At 49.9% G+C, this 13360-nt stretch overlaps 2 protein-coding genes across 2 annotated transcripts in view; one reads left to right on the plus strand and one right to left on the minus strand.

Annotated features, from left to right (window-relative positions):
- The window catches only part of COL4A2 (collagen type IV alpha 2 chain), a 174461-nt gene extending 170220 nt beyond the window's left edge, over window positions 1-4241 (minus strand). The window contains 2 exon segments of the mRNA XM_048501030.1: window positions 3706-3760; window positions 3858-4241. Coding sequence (XP_048356987.1) covers window positions 3706-3760; window positions 3858-3883 — 81 coding nt within the window. The 5' untranslated portion in view covers window positions 3884-4241.
- Window positions 4242-4263: 22 nt separating this feature from the next.
- Window positions 4264-13360, plus strand: part of COL4A1 (collagen type IV alpha 1 chain) — a 193810-nt gene continuing 184713 nt past the window's right edge. Inside the window, exon 1 of the mRNA XM_048501044.1 lies at window positions 4264-4387. Coding sequence (XP_048357001.1) covers window positions 4286-4387 — 102 coding nt within the window. The 5' untranslated portion in view covers window positions 4264-4285. The remainder of the gene's footprint in view (window positions 4388-13360) is intronic.

Below are 13360 nucleotides of genomic sequence, written 5' to 3' on the forward strand. Positions count from 1 at the left end.
CAGACGGGTTTTATCCTGTCCCCAAGCCACTTTTATTGGCCTATGTGGAAGAGGTATCTATCTATCTGTCTGTCTGTCCGTCCGTCCGTCCGTCCGCCCGCCCATCCATCACCTACCTGCCTGCCTGCCTGCCTATCTAAACTCACAGCTGACTTTTAATGACCCCAAAGGAGTTTCAAGACAAGGGGCGTTCAGAGGTGGTTTGCCATTGCCTGCCTCTACATCACAACCCTGGTATTCCTTGGAAGTCTCCCATTCAAATTCTTGCCAGAGTTGAGGTTGAGAGCGTGTGATTGGCACATGGTCACCCAGCAACTTTTCATGGCAGGGTGTGGATTCACACCTGGGTTTCCCAGATCCTAGGTTGATTCCTCACAGCAAATGTATAAAGGGTTGCCGTTGTTATAAAAGAACCCATTTTCCATTTTCCTGTTCAAATGCGTGCTGTGCAGGCAGCGATTGGAGCCCATGGAAACAATCCAGGTTGCTTTCGCACCTTCATACGGAGACGCTTCTGTTTTTTTATTTCCCGCAACACATGCGTACCTGCGCAGGCATACAGAAATGAGCCCCTGAATCCGTGCCGATTGTCCCACCATACGATCGGCTGCACCTCTGTAGCTGCGCATGCGCAACACACAAAAATTTTTAAAAAGAAAAAGGGGCCTTCTGCAGCAGCAAGGCAACAGTAGACTGATTCCCTCTGAGGCTCCTTCCACACATGCAGAATAATGCATTTTCAAACTGCTTTCAGTGCTCTTTGAAGCTTTGCGGAATAGCAAAACCCACTGGCAAACAGTTGTGAAAGTGGTTTGAAAATGCATTATTCTGCGTGTGCGGAAGGGGCCAAACTGTGGACAGCGTGGTGGAAGGGAGGGAAATAAAGCACCTTCTGCCTGGCTGTTCATGCAGGAGTGGCTTCAATTCGGATTCTGCAAAAGGATCGCTGGTTTAGTGATTTTCGAAAATCCTGGGTTGAGGGAAATAAAATGGGGCAGACTCGTTTTGGGGGTGAGACCTGTGCGAAGTGTCCCCCCGCCCCCCAAGAAAAACCAGTTTGCATTGCATCCTGCTCCTGTGATATTTGCCCTGTGCGGAATTTAACCTTAACCATTATACCTCACTGGCTCTCAAGATGAGTTATTAGTGTAGGGATTTTCAAACAGATTTTTAAAAACCACAATAGATTTTTTTAAAAAACAAATCACAATTCTCCTCTATGGTTTCTCTAAACCTTGAGAAACATTTATAATTGCCCTTCCAAACATAAGGAAACAGATGCAGAGAAAATGACGGAAAATGAACTATGAATTATCAGTGAAGTCGCTAAACAATTTTCACAGGAAAAACTACAAAGTTATCTAAAAAGCTGGGCTGCAGAAGGATTCTGCCCCTATATCCTTACAAGACAAGAACTCATTTTTCCACTCGGGTTTTCACAATTTTTCTCAGGCTGAGAAATCTTTTTCTGGCCGACACATGGACACACAAACACAAGTTGTCAAGTCATGTGGTCGGCAACAGTGGCAACAGGGAGGGGGGAGAATTGCAGAGGGACTCCCCCGCCCCCCAGCTATGCATGTATCAGCCCACTGCAGCGGACATGCACAGCCAGTTCAAGGCCACGCAAATTTCTTTTAGAGAAATGTGCACGGTAAGTGGAGATACATACAAGCCCCAAACCACAAGGTCTGCAGGCAGAATTCAAATGAAACAATCGCCGTCCTTAATATCTGGAAACACTGGACCTCATTTGCCACAAGGAATGCCATTCACTAGACTCAAGACTGACAAATAGGGGTATTTACATAATGATCCCGATAATCTGCTTCATTTAACTGATGCAACCCCAGTGTGAATTCCGCAAGCGCTCGGTGAAAAAATTGCCCCCGAGCCCCAATATGTATAAAGAAGTCCCTGTTCTATAGCTGTATTATGACCTATGGCCACAATGTTAAACTCAATTCACTGTTTCATAGGGGTGGTGCAAAGACGCCAAGTTGCCAAGAGATCCCAGGCCGGAAGGAGCAACTGGGCTTCCTCACAACCAAATCGACCATCCTTTCCCCCCCTCCCGCAACTTGCGGGCCTTTAATGCAAGATGAGCGGATGTTCAACAGGTGAAGCTTCTCCCACAATGTAGGGGTCAGAATGAGGTCTGTCTGATACACTGTACTGGCTGAGCTCAAGGTACAGAAGGGCAAGAACGGGCAAGTTCCCCACACCAGCCAAATGCCATCAGTAGATTGTGTACCCATAGGGTCAGGGGCATAACGAGGCAAACTCTAGCCCTGGGCAAAACCTGAGTTGGATGTTCCCCCCCATGGGTGGCCACTCCACCACGACCAATTTTTTTTGCACCAGGACATTGGTGCCTGCAGGGGATGTATTTTTAGACATATCAGCACCAAAATTTCAGCGAATCATCAGGAGACTGTCCTTATGCTACCCCCCAAGTTTGGTGAGGTTTGGTTCTAGGAGTCCAAAGTTATGGAATCCCAAAGGGGGTGCCCCATCCCCCATTCTTTGCTAAGGAGATGGGGCTACCCTTTTGAGGGTCCATAACTTTGGACCCCCTGACCCAAACTGCACCAAACTTGGGGGGTGCCATCAGGTACAGTCTCCAGATGATACCCTCAAATTTTGGTGCTGATACGTCCAAAAATTCACCCCCTGCAGGTACATCCCAGAAATTTGCCCAAGAATCTTTGTTCTGCATTTAGTTTTCTGCATTGCTGTCAATGGGGGTTGCAGGCTGGGGAGGCACATTTCTGAAGGCACAGTCTCAAAACCTTCATGGTCTCATCATGAGACTGCCCTAATGATACCCCCCAGGTATGGTGCAGTTTGGTTCAGGGGGGGCCAAAGTTATGGACCCTCAAAACTGTAGCCCCCATCTCCTATTAGCTCCCATTGGAAACAATGGGGGATGGGGGCACCCCCTTTGGGAGTCCATAACTTTGGACTCCCTGAACCAAATCTCACCAAACTTGGGGGGTAGCATAAAGACAGTCTCCTGATGATACACCGAAATTTTGGTGCCACTAGCCTAAAAACTGCGCCCCCTGCAGGCCAAAAATGGAAAACCACTAAAAATACCCCCAAACGAACCCTGCATTTTGATGCCCCCCACAAGATGGTGCCCTGGGCAGCTGCCTACCTTGCCCAATGGGCATTACTCCCCTGCATAGGGTCAACCAAGTGCTTCCTTGTCGTGCACCCAATGGGCAGCAACTGCAGGCTTCTCCAGACTGGGGGGCCCAAAGCACTCTGGGGCAGAGAATTAAATTCAGTTCACTATTCCGTAGTGGTCGGTGCAAAAACACTCATTCGCCAAGAGATCCCTGGCCAGAAGGTGCAACTGACCTTCTCCACAACCAGACCCATCACCCTTCTCCCCCACCCCGCGCTTGTGGGCCTTTCAGGCGAGCAGATGTTCAACAGGTGAAGCTTCTCCCACACTGCAGAGGTCAGGGTGAGATCTATAGCTCAAGGTAGGGCAAGAAAGGGAAAGCGGTCCACCCCAGTCAATGGCCAGCAGCGGAGCGTGCGTGCGTGCGCCCCTAGAGTCAGATCAAGTGGGTGCAGGCGGGCCTCTCCAGACTGGGGGGCCCCAAGGAACCCTAACAGGACGCCTCTGGGGTGCAGAGGAGGCCCAGCAGGTGAGACCCCCCTCCCCCCCCCCCAAGAGGCCCGTTTACTTACTGCTTGCACTCGCCCGCTCCGGAGCACGGCCAGTCCCACCAGGAGGAGTGCCAGCCTGCGGGGAGAAGCGAGGAGAGATCAGCGGCGCCAAGGAAACACGAGGGCATCCGACGCCCCCCTCCGTGCGGGCAGCAGAAGCGCCCCTTACTTACCGCCAGGGGGGCGCGGGCAGCCTCATCTTCGCCAGGCTCTGGAGGGGCGACCCGGGGCAGCCCCCAGTGAGGCTCCGGCGGGGCGGAGGCGCGCAATGTCTCTCTCCACCCGACGGCGCGGGGGGGGTCCCCCTGCAGCCAGCCGGCCCTCCCCTGCCCAGCGGGCGCCCACCGGCCACTGGAGCTCGCCCGGCCCGGGAAGGAGGCTGGCAGCCGCTCGGGTCTCCCCGGCCGGCCAGTGGCGCGTCCCAGCCAGGCCGGCTCGGCGGCGCCCTCCTGCCGGGGGGCGGGGAAGGGAGGGGCCGCGGCCGCCCACCCGGCCACCCACCCGCGGGGGCTGTGCGGCACGCTCGGCCGGCCGGCTCTAGAGGCGCCCGGGGCGAGCCGCCGGAGAGACGCAGAGCCGGGATCGGGGCCGCCGGACGACCATGGGCACCCTTGGCGAGGGTCGCGGCCGGTGGCGCGCTTGGAGGGCCGCGGGGCTCCTGCTGGCTGCGCTCCTGTTCAGCCCATCGGCGGAGGCGGCCGCGGTGAGTAGCTGGCGAGCAAGGGCGGGGGGGAAAGCCCGGGGGAGACTGGGCTCGACGGGGCGCCCTGGAACTGGGAGCTGGGGAGTGGGTGGCGGCGCTGCAGCGGGGGCGCGCCGCGATCCCCAATTGGCATGCCGGGGTAGGCTGGCAGCGGAGGGAGGGGGGCTTCCAAGGTGCTGGAGCACGTGCTGCCCGCAGAGGACTGGGAGGGGGGGGGGGGGTTCCTTTCTTGATCCCTAAATAAAAGGACCTCTCCTTCCCCGTAACTTTGTAACAGGATCGTGGGGAAGCGACAGGCGCTGGGCGATTCCTGAGCACGCCCGGGAGCAAGATGGACCGGGCTCTGTGCAAGCAACTTTTTTGTTCCTGCTCCCGAGGCGCCGTGGCTGTTTGTGCCAAGGGCGACCCTGTTGGGAGGGCTCGGCACACAGGCTGTGGGGGTCGGGAGCCAGACGCACGTGGCGAAAAGAGCTGGCTCACCTGGCCCCTTCCGCACAGGCAGAACGATGCCCTTTCAATTCACTTTCAATCCACTTTGCAGCTGGGGATCACTGTGCGGGATACCCAAATCCACGTTCAAACCATTGACTCCTTCCCCGCACGCAAAATAATGCGTTTTCAAACCACTTTCACAACTGTTTGCAAGTGGGTTTTGCCATTCCGCACAGCTTCAAAGAGCACTGAAAGCAGTTTGAAAGTGCATTGTTCTGCATGTGTGGAATGAGCCATTGTGAACGTGGATTGAAAGTGCATTATTTCTGCATGTGCGGAAGGGGCCAAAAGGCTTCTCTCTACACCCTTAAACCCATCCCTGGCTCAAGGAGTTGCGACAAACGCGATCAACCTTGCATTGTGTGTGCACAACTCTTGGCAACATTCAGGGGTGGGGCGTGATCGTCCCACAGTGGATATGGTCAGAGGTGGCCCTGTCGGTTTGGGCTCCCTGGGTGGTGTGAAGCTGCTGGGTTTGGGGCTGGGGCATGATAATAATTTAATAACATTTCCCAGATTCTGGCAGTGTTTGGGGAAGGGTGGTGCAGTTATCAAGGGGTTGAGTCTCTGATGCCCACATTGCTATTTAATGCCCCGAAGACTGGTTTGGTTTGGTGTGCCATCGCTTGTTTCTTGCTTCATGCTTGCAGTATTTGTTCTGCTTTTTTAAAAAAAAAGACGATTAAAGAAATGATTCCCATGTGAGTTTTTGCCTGTTCAGCAGAAAAGAGATCTTAGCCTGTCGGGGCGGCTGTTCATCAGACCCCTCTGGAGAATACGGCAAATTGTGACTGTGGTTTCAAGGTGGATATTGTTATAATCTCATTAATTTCAGCGGAAGGGCTCCTTAGAAACTATGTCGAGGATTGGAACCTATCATTGTGAGTTTCACCCTGGAAAAATAGTATAATTCAAAAAGGAAAGATGAATAGCGCAAGGTATGCCAAAAAGGTCCTGTCTTCGCTTCAAAAGAATAAAAGCCCGCCGGTAAATTTTAGGCCTTTATAAGGGTGCCGAAGTTTATCAGCTCAAATCCTTCTGAAATCAGTCATCATTAAATCCCATTGAATGCGATAGACTTGCTGCCAGTTGTACAGCTGGTTCTGGATTTACTATCAGGAGCTCTTACAACTACAGTTCCCAGAATTCAGTGGGGGATAATAAGGTGGTGGAATAGGAATGGATGGGAGTTGGGTGGGACTTGTCCGTCTGTTGCTGTGTCTGTGATTGGGCACTGCTGAGCCCATGTAGCTGGATTCTGTGATTGCCAACCCCAAGTGCCACCTTGGTTCTCCTAGAATTAGAACTCGGGTCAGTTCCTCTGAAAGAAATGTCAGCTTTAACAGGGAGGTGCTATGGCATGATTTCACTGCTGAGCTCCCTTCGTCCCCCAAATTCAGCCTTCCCCAGACATCATTTCCAAATCTCTGGAAATTTCGCAATCCAGAATTGGCTGGGACCCCAGATTTTCACCCCAAAGTCTGGTTCTGGTGGGATACTGCTTGTTCTAACTTGAGTCACATCCCAAGGGCTCCTTCCGCAGAATAATGTACTTTTAATCCACTTTCAAGGCACTTTGCCGCTGTGCGGAATAGCAAAATCCACTGGCAAACAGTTGTGAAAGTGGATTGAAAGTGTATCATTCTGCATGTGCGGAAGGGGCCTTTGTGTGTGATGGGCTGTGATCCTACATAACTCTTACCTCAGAGACTGGATTCCACTGAGGCTTACTTTGGTATCCATATGCACGGGTCCTTGCTTTATATCACCACTGGATTTAGTTGAGTGTAACATGGACATGGAATGAGGGCAAATTCACTGGAAAAAGAGATGCTACTCGGAATGGTCAATGGTAAATGGAAACGGGGTAAACCAATGACTTGTTGGTTGGAAACCATTAAGAGGGACATAGGCAGGAAAGTCAACCAATTGAAAGAAGTTGTGCCAAACAGGGAAGCGTGGAGGGGACTGGTTTAAAGAGTATTCAAGAGTTGGACACAACTCAACAGATAAAGAAGACCACCTGACTTGGATGGCCCAGGCTAGCCTGATCTTGTCAGATCTCACAAGCACAGACAAAAGGGGAACTAGGCAGATTCATGGATAGGTCTATCAGTGGCTATTAGCCTGTGCTGTCAGCAGGCAGGGGCGTGGCCCGGTCTGACCCCGCAGGGCCAAACAGGCAGCAAGCACAAGTGTGGTCAAGTCACAGTCCAATGGGTCAAGGCAGGCAGCAGGCAAGGCATAGTCAGGCCACAGTTCAATCGATCAAGGCATGGGTGGACCGAGAAGCAGCTGGGAATCAACGAAGAACCAGGCACACAGTGGCAACAGGTAACACACTTGTTGCACCCAGGCAGAAGCAAGCTCACAGCAAGGCTTATATAGAGAGCCTTGTTCAAGGGGCTGGGATTCTGCAAGGAGTTGATCCTCATCAGATGCAGAGACTCCTAATCTCCCATATGTTGCTGCCAAACGAGCACTCCTTCTTTGCTTCTGCCGTAGCAGCCTCTGCTTCTGCCTCCTATGCACAGCTGACTCATCACTGGGTTCCCTAGGAGGATCTGCAGGCTCCTCCATCTGTATGTCATCAGGCAGGGAAGGGCTGAGTGTTGGCTCTGCTGCCTGGTCTTCCCCAGGAGCAGCCAACTCTGGCTGCACTGTGTCCTCAGGTTCTGCCTCAGAGTCCTCTGTGTCCTGGCAAGTACCCAGAGGCTGGTTCATGACATAGTCACAGTAACTCAAGGGAACTTCAAGATTCTGAGGCAGTCAATATCTGAATAGTAGTGCCAGGAAGCAGCATCAGAGAAAGGTCTTGGCCTCTGTGTCCTCTTGTTGAACTTGGAACTGGTTGGCCACTGTGTTGGACAGGCCGGTGGACTTGACGGACCCCTGGCCTGATTCAGCAGGGCTCTTCTTATGTTCTTATCTTGAAGTTCTTCTCGAGGCCTCACCTTTTCCTTGTTACCACTTGGGGCCCAAAGCGAAGTGTGGTTCTTACCTTTCCCCAGGACCATGGCTCATGGCACAGAACTCGGGGAGGCGGGGAGTTCTGGTTCTGTTATCTCTTGGTGCTAGCTTTGTGCGTGAGGAAACCTTGGCAGCCCTTAGCTTCTACCTTCTGCAATACCAGGAAAGAGCAAGAAGGCCCTTTTTTCTCCAGAAAGGATGGTAGGAGGGTTTCTCTGACAAACTAGGATGGGGATTTGCTGTTAACATAAGTAGTACAAGTGCATAAATATTTGCGGTAAAAGTAGCTGAAGGCAACATCTTTACCTCCAACTCCCCCAAGCAGCAGAGACTCCAGCAGCAGCAGAGTTGTGGGGCTGGAAGCTGCTGGAGTGTCCCAGTCTCTGTTCTTTTTGTCTCTGTTTGAAGATGTGGAGGAAGGGACACCCATCAATGAGCCAGTGTGGTATAGTGGTTAAGAGCAGGTGCACTCTAATCTGGAGAACCGGGTTTGATTCCCCGCTCTGCCATTTGAGCTGTGGAGGCTTATCTGGTGAACCAGATTATCTTCCGCACTCCAACACATGCCAGCTGGGTGACCTTGGGCTAGTCACAATTCTTTGGAGCTCTCTCAGCCCCATCCACCTCACAGGGTGTTTGTTGCAGGGGGGTGGGAGGAGAAGGGAAAGGAGATTGTAAGCCCCTTTGAGTCTCCTTACAGACGAGAAAGGGGGGATATAAATCCAAACTCTTCTTCTTCAATGGTGTCTCACCTGAACCTGGATGGAGGTGGGGAGGCAACTGAGGGTTTATCTTTCTTTCTGGGTGGTCTTGGATAAAAGTACTGTATGGATGAGTACTTGAGGACATCTTTGGGATAGGGGTAAAATTTCTTCTCACTCTGATGGCTCTAGTGCAGGGGTCTTCAAACTATGACCCTCCAGATGTTCATGGACTACAATTCCCATCAGCCCCTGCAAGCATGGCCAAGTGGTAGGGCTCATGGGAATTGTAGTCTCTGAACATCTGGAGGGCCATAGTTTGAAGACCACTGGTCTAGTGGATTAGATAGTGCAGGAATCTCCAACAGGATGCCCGTGGGTACCATGGTGCCTAGCAACAACTTTCCTGACGTTCACCAAGTGAGCAGGGCTTTTGCCCAGCAAGGCTTCTGATTGGCCAAAGGAGGTCCAATTAGCAGAGAAGACTTTTAAAAATGTTGCTTCAGCAGCATCTGCCACCACAGCACAAGCACCTTTTCTACATGACTGAAGGAAAGCAGTGGGTTTGCAACAGCTGCTATGTCAGACTACACAAGGAAGCCATTGAAATCCATAAGCACTGGGACAGATTCAGCAAAAAGAAATGACAGTCTAAAAATCAACAAAACCTGGCTAGCGGTACTCAAAAACACCAAAACCAAGAGACATTCATATGCAACTGCAAATGAACTCCACCCAGACACATGCTAATACAATCCACCCAGATACATACTAATGCAATTACAAATGCAATTGTAGATGCCACCGCAAATACCAATGTAGATGTGCCTCACCGCCACTCACATACCTGTGAGGTGGACAAAACATATACCCCACTACAAAAATCACTCCTCACTATGCCACAGAGAGAAATGCATCTTACCATGACAGCCATGGATGCGGCTGAAAATTAAGGATCAAAAACTGCAAGCCGCAGCCACGCAGTCCAGAAAACCCGCAACAGCCCTGCAAGAGAATATTGTATTTAAGAAGGCTTCCTGTTAAGCAGAGCTGTTGCCTGAAATATTGAAGAGTTACTGTTAGAGTTATGCATGACCTCCCTGGCGTTTTGCGGTTGATTTTGCTTCCCTTAGCCGCCATTTTGTGGTTGTGGTCACTACTTGGGTCTGAATTCTAAAACTGCCTGCAGGCTTGAAAAGGCCGAGGGCTTCTGGGATAATAGGACTGGTTGTCTCTTCTCTCCAGTTTGTCCCAAATTGCATCCACTGAGAACTGAAGCAGCTATAAGCTGCATAGCTCCATCTTTGGTTTCCATTTGTTAATGTGATCTCTTGTCTGAAATCATACAGGCCAGCCCTGGATTTACACCTCACCTTCAGAACTAGGCCTCAGTCTTCACTCTGTATTTCGAGTAGGATTGCCAGCTCTGAGTTGGGAAATATCTGGAGATTTGGGGGATGAAGCTTGAAGAAAGGGGGGGGGGGTTGTCGGTGAGGTCTAATGCCATACAGTCCACTGACCAAAGCGGCCATTTTCTCCAGGTGAACAGATCCCTGTCACCTGGAAAGCAGTTGTAATCCCAGAGGATCTCCAGCCATCACCTGGAGGTTGATAACCCTAATTGCAAGCCACCGTTAAAATGATCAAATTTGTTCCCTCCATTTCCTGCCCAAGCCAGGTGAGTTGTGTCCAGCAGGTAGCCGCTGCCAGCCAGAAAAAGCCATCAGACTTGACCTGGGGTGTACAGACTGCCGCGGTGGTTAAGAAGGCCCAGCAAAGACTGTGCTATCTGAGACTTTTAAGGAAACAACAACTAAATGGAAAACTCCTGGTGTCCTTTTACCGCTGTGCTATAGAGAGTGTCTTAACCTACTGCATCTGTGTATGGTTCTCCAGTTGCATAGTGGCAGATAGGAAGGCGCTCCAAAGGGTGATCACTACTGCACAGAGGATTATCGGCTGCCCTCTCCCCTCCTTGGAAGAACTCTATAATTCCCGAAGCCTAAAGAAAGCCCAAAATATTCTGAGAGACCCGTCTCATCCAGCACACTCTCTTTTTGAACTGTTACCATCCGGCAGACGATGCAGGTCTATCAAAACTAGGACAAAGAGGCTTAGAGACAGCTTCTACTCTAGAGCTGTGGCGATGCTGAACTCCGTGGCTTCATGTTGATGTGTTTGGGGCTGTGTAGGGATGGGTGGAGGAAGGGGAAAGTGAGAATGGGGTATGAGTCTGAAATTGTGTGCATCGAGGAATTCTGCTGTAAATTTTGTTGTGCGTACACAATGACAATAAATGCTTAAATGCTTAAAGGTACATGTTTACATAACAGATTGTACAGAGGGCAAGAAAAATGATCATTTCTTGGTCTGTGGCTGTAACAACATACATTTGTGCACAAGACTGAGGTGGGGCTTTCGATTGGCGACTGCCATTGGGGATCTGATTGGCTGTGAAGATTTTTTAAAAAGTTGCATTGGCCGCAGCTGTCACCACTGTTCAAACTTATTTAGAGGAGTTTGAAGAAGAAAAGTTTGGATTTATATCCCCCCTTTCTCTCCTGTAAGGAGACTCAAAGGGGCTTATAATCTCCTTTCCCTCCCCCCCTCCCCACAACAAACACCCTGTGAGGTGGGGGGGTGACTCACCCAAGGTCACCCAGCTGGCATGTGTTGGAGTGTGTAAGATAATCTGATTCACCAGATAAACCTCCACAATTCAAGCGGCAGAGCGGGGAATCAAACCCGGTTCTCCAAATTAGAGTGCACCTGCTCGTAACCACTACACCACGCTTGCATTGACTGTGATTCAAAGTAAACTGTGGCTGCCTTCGGCAGGATGGCTCTACCTCCTGCCAAAGTCATTTTGTGGCAGCTATTTTGTGCCACCGCATTGTTTCAGAATTGCAAAGGTGCCTGGAGGCCTAATACGTTTGGGGACCCCTACCTTAGGCACTCACGTATGAATTTATCTTCTGTAGGGCCGACCATCTGGATCAGCATTTGTTTGTTGACTTTACTCATGCCCCATTTTTCTCCCCACTGAATAGGGTCACTACATTCTCTGCTTTTCTATGTGATTGACAGTGGCTCTCGAAGGCCCCAGGCAGAGAGCAAATTTTCCCAGAACTTGTGCCCTGGGATCCTTTTCGCTACAATTCACCAGAGATTGAACCCGGGGTCCTCTGGTTGCATAGTGGACGATCTCCTGGCCGACTTCCCCCCCTAATTCTTCAGTAGCAGTCTTCTGTTAATGCTGGGAGAACAGGGATACCATAACAAAGGTCTTTTGGGGGCAAACAGATATAGAGAACTAATGATTAGGTTCCAAGCTACTTTCAGCATTGCATGTTACTGCAAGCATTGTTCTCGTTGTTGATCCAGACTAAACAAAGGAGGATATTTCGGAAGCCGCAGCATCCAAAGTTTTCTTCTTTATACATGTTTAAAGGCCAGCTTTTGCAGACTCATAGTTTCCATTGTTTCCATTATGGAAACATACCGCTCCGTCCTAAACAGTTACACACCCTTCCGAGCCCGTTGACTTCTATGGACTTAGAAGGGTGTAACTGTGCTGACGCTGACAACTATTTACGCCACCGGCCCATCCGCTGATGCTTAGCAGAGCCTTACAATGCTGAATGCTTGAATGCTTGAAGAAGAGTTCTTCAGGTTGTCTCCCGTTAACATTCCCTGCAGTTGATAAAATGTAGAATTTTAAAGTTCTCCTGTATCTGTAATGCCTTTTGGTGGATGCGATAACTTTCCATTCAGTGCCATGCTAGCTACAGATCATTTTTAAGTATGGCAGAGACCCTGTTGCATAATTATTGAATTATCTTATATGTTTTGATCATAAGCATGTTTTTTGGGAAGTAACTTTAGTTAAGGGGAGCCCTGGGGTACAGAGTGGTAAGTTGCAGTACTGGAAGCATGACTTGAGTTTGATCCCAAAGGAAGTCAGTTTCAGGTAGCTGGCTCCAGGTAAACCAAGTCTTCCAAGGTTGGCAAAATGAGTGCCCAGTCTTCCAAGGTTGGTAAAATGAGTTCCCAGCTTGCTGAGGGTAAAGTTTAGATGCCTGTGGAAGCAAATGCCAACCACTCAGTAAACAAAGTCTGCCTATTATTATTATTATTTATTTATTTATTTATTTAATTTGATATACCGCCCCATCCCCGGAGGGCTCTGGGTGGTATAGTAGATGTCGTGATGTTGTGTATGCCTAGTAGATGTTGTGATGTGACATTACAATAATATAAAGGATGAGCCAGAAACAGTATGGATATAACAAGAAAAAAATTACCCTGTCTGGTTCAAAAAACAAACCAACCCACCAGTATAGAACTATAACTTTTAATGTAAATGATTAAAAAGAACTATATCAAGTAACACAAATATCAACAATGGAAAATAATACATGGATAACATATAACAGACAGAAAAGGGATCTCAGAATATACACGAAGGATAATGAGTCTCTCTGTATAGAATAATATCCCTTCAGTGAAAATCCTTGTGTAACCCCCATGCCCAGAATGGGTTGGCCCAGAATGGGTTGACCCAGTAAGGGGGTGGAGACTCGGAGCAGGAGAGAGGCTGAAAGAGCTCTTTTGCAGAAGAAGCAAGGCTACCAGACTCGGACCTTGATTTCTATAAGCCCTTAACACCTTGTTAAGGGTTTTCTTTTGTGGTTGTAATGGGTGAGAGTTCTCCTGGAAACCTTCATCATGTTGCAACCTGTTCATCAAGCCCTTGGAGTCTTCAGGAGCCAGCCAACTTGCAAGAAGAATTTGGACTTGGCAATATCAG

This window comes from Sphaerodactylus townsendi, linkage group LG01 (genome assembly GCF_021028975.2).
Source record: "Sphaerodactylus townsendi isolate TG3544 linkage group LG01, MPM_Stown_v2.3, whole genome shotgun sequence".
Taxonomy (NCBI): domain Eukaryota; kingdom Metazoa; phylum Chordata; class Lepidosauria; order Squamata; family Sphaerodactylidae; genus Sphaerodactylus; species Sphaerodactylus townsendi.